This window comes from Rhagoletis zephyria, unplaced genomic scaffold (assembly GCF_001687245.7).
Source record: "Rhagoletis zephyria isolate East Lansing unplaced genomic scaffold, Rhagoletis_zephyria_1.1 Rzeph_scaffold_03065, whole genome shotgun sequence".
In the NCBI taxonomy this organism is placed as follows: domain Eukaryota; kingdom Metazoa; phylum Arthropoda; class Insecta; order Diptera; family Tephritidae; genus Rhagoletis; species Rhagoletis zephyria.
Genome location: NW_016160149.1, coordinates 4,382 through 10,914, shown reverse-complemented (window position 1 = coordinate 10,914; position 6,533 = coordinate 4,382). Strand labels below are relative to the sequence as shown.

At 35.4% G+C, this 6,533-nt stretch overlaps 2 protein-coding genes across 2 annotated transcripts; one reads left to right on the top strand and one right to left on the bottom strand.

Annotated features, from left to right (window-relative positions):
* Positions 1-609: 609 nt before the first annotated feature.
* LOC108368314 (tektin-4-like) lies at positions 610-4,766 on the bottom strand. Its single transcript, XM_017623158.1, has 4 exons — positions 4,763-4,766; positions 961-1,255; positions 674-896; positions 610-621 (listed from the first exon to the last, which is right to left on the bottom strand). Exons 1-4 carry the CDS (start codon positions 4,764-4,766, stop codon positions 610-612), a joined length of 534 nt encoding a protein of 177 aa, XP_017478647.1.
* On the top strand, positions 4,634-5,623 carry LOC108368315 (RING finger protein 150-like). The gene is made up of 2 exons (XM_017623159.1): positions 4,634-5,241; positions 5,368-5,623. The coding sequence occupies exons 1-2, from the start codon at positions 5,088-5,090 to the stop codon at positions 5,436-5,438; spliced, it is 225 nt and encodes a 74-aa protein (XP_017478648.1). The 5' UTR covers positions 4,634-5,087; the 3' UTR covers positions 5,439-5,623.
* The last annotated feature ends 910 nt before the right edge of the window (positions 5,624-6,533 follow it).

Below are 6,533 nucleotides of genomic sequence, written 5' to 3'. Positions count from 1 at the left end.
CATGTGCGTGCAGGTTTGTAGCCTATTAAACTGTAGTAAAAATCCCGTTTATTTTTTTAAATTTTTTTGGTTGAAGGTGTTTTGCTTTTCTCCGTACAAAGTACATTTGTTAGACAATTTTCTTTTATACGGAAGACACGGCCAAAAAAAAATTTCCAAAAATCACCAGAATGTTTTAGAAGCTTGAAACTTGCGTTTTGCTTTACTCCAATTTATTGAGCTCAATGATTAAAAAGTTTGAAATTTTGGTGAAACTTTATAGAATTCTTATAATTTCTGTACAAAGTTTGAAATATGAATTTTTATGATACTTATCTGTTGTATAATCAGCTAGACTTTTATAAAAAACAACCAACAAAACATTAAATAAACAAATGCAAAATTTTCAAAACTGTTCAAAATATCGCACTTCTATTAACTCCAGTTAGCACAAACCCAACGATTCATTGAGGGGTTAATGTTTGCACTTGGAATCAAACTATGGAGCATAAAATACTTCCGTCTTGAAAGTAATAATTTCGTACTTATTTACACCAAAATATTTCTAACCAAAACAAAATGCTCGTGGTTCCAAAATTTGCATATCACATTTTTGGAACTACATGTTACTTAGTTGTCCCACTTTAAGAGTTATTATTGCGTGTTGTTATGTATAGCAACAGTTCTGACTCACAGCATGTAATTCGTTTTCGAAGCGTTGAAGGTTTTCTTGAGTACAATTAATGCGAGCTATAAAAGCACGCTCTACCACATTAGCCTGGATACGAATATCACGTGCGGCATTCATTAATATCGAATTGAGCGTCTGGCGTAGTTTAATTGATTTTTGACGGCACTTCTCACATTCTTCTAAAGTTTCTTTACTAAAATGTTCCCAATACTGCTCGGAGGCTTGTCTAAATATATCTTTGTTTAATAAAGATTACGTAATCACTTTTGTATTTTGAACACAAAACTCACTCAGCAGGTTGGCGTATTGCGCCTGGTCGGAACATTATGGTCTTCGAATAATTATTGAGACCTACATTAATGGCGTCCATTTCGTAGGCTTCCTTTTTGTCGCTCCAATCGTACTCAAGACGTTGACGCGCTGTGCGATTCTCTACTTGCTGCTGCTCGAAATCTTCCAGTGTTTTCTTCAATTGTTGACGAATAGCAGCGATTAGTGCTAATTCAATTATAAGCTCTTCTTCAGGCGTATCTCGTACTAATTCAGTATCGGGTCGGCCGGTACGCTTTTCTATACATTCTTTGACTAAAATATACGAAATTTTGTTATTACATATTTTTTTAGTCTATAATGTGTAGTAGTTTATAAGTATTTTATTTATGGGCAGAGCTGGGTCGTAATCATTCCTTTAGAAATTAAAATACTCTCAATTTCAAATTACAAGGATTTGTAATTAGTAGGGATGTGCCGGATAGAGATTTTGCCGGATAACCGGATTCCGGATACCATAAATTGTTGGAGTTGAAAAATAAGAGCCGGATTCGGATATCCGATCGGATATCCGGTAGACTGCTGCCCTTTATACATTTCACAATCTATACTATTATATATTTTGAAAGCCGTTTTTTGTGTTCGCAAAGCTCGAGAATGGCTGAAAATTTTTTCTTGAAATTGCGTACACCTGCCGCACTTGTCACAAGGATGGTTGCTGGCTAAAAGAAATCCAATATATAATAGGGGGCGTAGAACTCCCATACAAACCGAATTTTCCATACTGCATATCTCTGGAAGTGTTCATGGTAGAGCTCTATACCTTGGTATGGAGATACACGAAAGCAATCACAAACTCATGAAGAAAAATTGGAGTTATTGGAAAAGGGGGCGTGGCACCTCCGATACAAACCGAATTTTTCATACTGCATATCTCTGGAAATGTTCATGGTAGAGTTCTGGAACTGGTATGGAGATATACGAAATCAATCGCATAGTCATGAAGAAAAATTCGGACTATTTGAAATGGAGGCGTGGCACCTCCCATAAAAACCGAATTTTTCATACTGCATATCTCTGGAAATGTTCATGGTAGAGTTCTGGAACTGGTATGGAGATATACGAAATCAATCGCATAGTCATGAAGAAAAATTCGGACTATTTGAAATGGAGGCGTGGCACCTCCCATAAAAACCGAATTTTTCATAATAAGTATCTCTGGAAGTGTTCATGGTAGAGTACTGGAACTTTATACGGCCGTGGCACCTCCCATACAAGTCGAATTTTTCTTATTGCATATCTCTATAATTGTTCTTGGTAGAGTACTGGAACTTGGTGTGGTGATATATGAAATTAATCGCATAGTCATGGAGAATATATGGAGCTATTGTAAAAGGGGGTGTGGCACCTCCCATACAAACCAGGCTTTAACACTACGTATTTCTGGAAGTGTTCATGGTACAGTACTGTAACTTCGTATTAAGATATGTATGTATATGAAAGCAAGCCCATACTCATGGAGAAAAATGTGGCTATTTGAAAAGAGGGCGCTGGCCTACAAATGTACCGACTTTTAGCTATCTTTGAATGTTTGTGAGTGAAATTTTCCTAAATGGGTGTCCGGATTTTAACGAAATTTTTTGTATGTGTTTGAGTGGGTCTCTGTATGCTTTACATTCACAATTTAACCCGCCAGTTGGCGTTGTAGTTGAGTTATTACTAAAGATCTTACTGATGATCCGATTTGGCTAATATATAAAATATGTATTGGTAGAAATACTGTTGCAAAAATCGCCAAGTGAGAAAAGGTGCGGTGAATGTCAAGTTAAATTGACCTGTTGCTCCATTGAGTATATCGAACTCTCCTGTGTTACGATTGGCCCAATGGATGTGATTTTCCAATATTATTATGCGTGTAAGCTTTTACGGTATTTCGTCTAAAATAAGTCTACGTATATTGCATTTTGAAATTGCCACCATAGAAACGGATCATTGTTGCCGCCAGGGAGTGACGAGGAAAAAGTTCTTCAAATTTATGTCGTGCAGAAATAAATGACGAACATCGTCGAAAACTGTGCAGTGCTGCCAAGTTTTTCAATTTGAATACACTATTAGACTGGAAATTTTAGGCAATGATATGAAATTTTCGTTACGATTCGACTCTCGAAAAACGACTTGCATTCGACACGACTCTCGCGATGAGGCGGTATATTTAAGGGATTCCCAAGCTATCATAAAATAGTTGGTTTCAATTAATACAAAAATTTATTTTGCCGTTAAAAACTTTACTACATACCACCCAATTAGGTTTTTGTTTAGCTACATACTTATGACCAGATTATCTGCTTTTTTGAGCTGAACTATCCAAAACATAATTAAGAATACAAAATTTTTACCCTGAAATCCAAATTATAAAATAATCCTGTATTAAAAATATAACTTTTCCATCTACAGCCCTGATTTATAGATTAAAAAAGTTAATTAAAATCGTACTATTATGCATGCTTACATATCAGCCGCTTCCCGTATCGTTCCGCAGTTGCAATATTTTGTGGCCTACGTTTCAAAACTAGTTTTTTCTGACATTAATAAAGCTAAAAACTGGGTAAAGCTTAGGGCTGCCAGATATCTATGTTGCCAAACCGGGACACTTTAGGGAGGGCCTCTCGCTCCCTTCCCTTTCATTTCGACGTGCGAAAGGATGCAGTGAAATTTTATTTTGACAGACAAAAACAAAAACATAAAAACATGAGATCATGAGATCATTACAACGTACGCCAACAAAACAAAACAACTTATCACAACTAAAGCACAGAGAATTTTTCATAATGCATGAACCTCTTTTTATTCTTTATAAAAATACAGTTTATATAACTTAAAAAACTTCGAAATTAATTTAAATTTTAACAACTGATCTTGTCGGGTTCGTAACAAATTTTATTCTGAAAACAAATTTCAAAATTTTTCATTTTACATTTTACATGAAAATATATTATTCAAAGCAACTTCTAATTCTTCTGAAGACAGTGCCATAAGCATACAGTAGAATACCTTAACTACTCCCCCTTTTTAAATTAGAAACGTCCTCGTTTCAGTTAATAGGTTTAGTTCTACTGTGTGACTATAACAAGCTGAAATAACTTAAAAATAAAAATTCTATAATTCATAAGTCAACAAGTAACAATATTAAAAGTAATAAATTTAATAGAATTAACACAAATTGTAAATAATCAAAATTGATAGCGCAATCGAATGAAATATTAATATATTGCGTAAAATTGTACGTATTACCTTTAAAATACCGAGCAAACATTCATCTGAGATTGCTTTTATGAATTCTTTTCCCTTCGATTAAAACTGTTGTTCCAAGATCCCTTTCAATCGTCTTTTCCACAAAAATTTTACCAAACTTATTTCCTAGTCGCCTATTTCTTCTCACAAAAACTCGTTCTCCAGGTTCATATGATTTCATTGTTTTATTTCGATTACGTCTTCTTAAAATTTGTTCCTGAACCTTAACGAATCTCTCTCGAACTTCACTTAATTTATTATTTGAACAATTTTGTAAAACGTCAATACCCTGTAGTGAAACGAACTAGTGCGGAACTGGTTCGGTTCTAGTACGTTTGGAACCTTGACTACACCTTTTCCAACTGTATTTCAGAGAAACCTAAATGTATTTCATAAAACCACAAATTTATTTCAGAAAAGCTCAAATGTGTTTCAGGAAAGCGTAAATGTGTTTCAGAAAAACTCAGATGTGTTTCAGAAAACCGCAAATGTGTTTCAGATATGCAATATGCCTTTCAGAAAAACACAAACCCATTTCAGAAAAGCTTAATTTTATTTCAGAAAACCGCAAATGTATTTCAGAAAACCACAAATCTTTTTCAGAAAAGCTCAAATGTGTTTCAGAAAAGCGTAAATGTGTTTCACAAAATCACAAATGTATTTCAGAAAAACTTAAATGTATTTCGGAAAAACACAAATGTATTTCAGAAATCCATAAAAGTATATACTTTAGAAAATGCAATTACTAATGTATGTAGTATGCATGGAGATAAACTTAAAAAAACAAATATTTTATAAAATACGCAGTTAATATTCAATAGTAATTTTATGCGGTAACGAGTAATAAATTTATTAAATGGAATTAAAGGATAATTGCACGATTTGCATGATGGACATGCGCAGAAAATCAGTCGTGCGTTTGCTTCCATGTGGACATTTATTGTACGCAAAATGTAGTGGACCTGTCATTGTAGAAGAAAAGTGTCCAATATGTCGAGGAAATATTGAAGGTAAGTACTCGTACATATAATAACATATACATCTAAATAAATAAATAGCATTTTATATTTATCTATTTATGCATATAAAAAATTTTTGTGTGCATATAACGAGGTTCTGGAAAAAACTCATTACAGGAAATATAACAACGAGGACAGATTGCGGATTGTTGAGGCCGCTAATAAGGGAGAAGACTGGTGCAGTTTAGCATCATCTTTAGATATAGTTTATAAAACTGCTTTCACATGGGTGCAATCCGGCAGAGTCGTGACTCAAAAACGAGGTGGAGAGAATGAAAAGAAGCTGACTGAAAACGAGGTAGCTGTAATGGTTCGTTGGGTGGAAGAAGACTGTACTGTCACCTTAAAGCAGTTAGTCTCCAAAGTGCAAACGTATTTGCACATCGACCGCTGCAAACTACATAGAGGGTAAATTATTCACCCTCAAAAGCGTGCACCATATACCAACGACGATGAACACGTTGGAAAACAAGCAGAAACGTTCCGAATTTGTATCAGCTTTGAGTGGTTTTATTCAGCAAGGAAAGTAAATAGTTTACATTGATGAAACCAATTTTAACTTGTTTTGTCGTTGTGCAAAAGGTCGCGCACGATCTGGGACGCGAGCAGCAGTAATACTGCCGCCATCAAGAGAACCAAATGTACATTTAATCGGTGCTGTAAGCGTAGCGGGTGTGTTATCAATGGAAACGCGACGCGGCTCTTTTAAAAAAGAGAGTGCTGGAGAGTGGGTGAAGGGGATCCTCGAGAAGTGGACCGGTTTGGGAAATAATTTGGCGGACTTAGTTATTGTGTGCGACAATGCACCTTGCCATGCTGGACTGGAGCAAGTTGCCGCCAATAATGGATCGGCTACACTTTTGCGTCTTGGGCCATACTCGCCAATGCTCAACCCCATCGAAAACGTATGGGCGAAAACAAAAGCTTACGTAAAAACGCATATTTCACTTCCCGCTGTGAATGGACCTGGAGTGGTCGAAAGGCGTTTGCAGTACTTGGAAGGCTTAATTCACGAAGCAAAAGAAACCATTGCTACTGTGGATTGTGCTCGCGCTATAAAACACTCATCCATTTTTTCTCTGATGCTTTGGCATTACGCGACATGCCTGTAGGAATGTAATTCTTTTACTTATTTTTTAATAAATTCGCACACTCACAAGTACTGTTTGGTCGTTGCTTATATAATTCTCACTTAATTGGGAAGACGATGGGGATAAAAATTTTGGGAACATACATACATTTGTATTTTTCTGAAATACATTTGTGATTTTCTGAAACACATT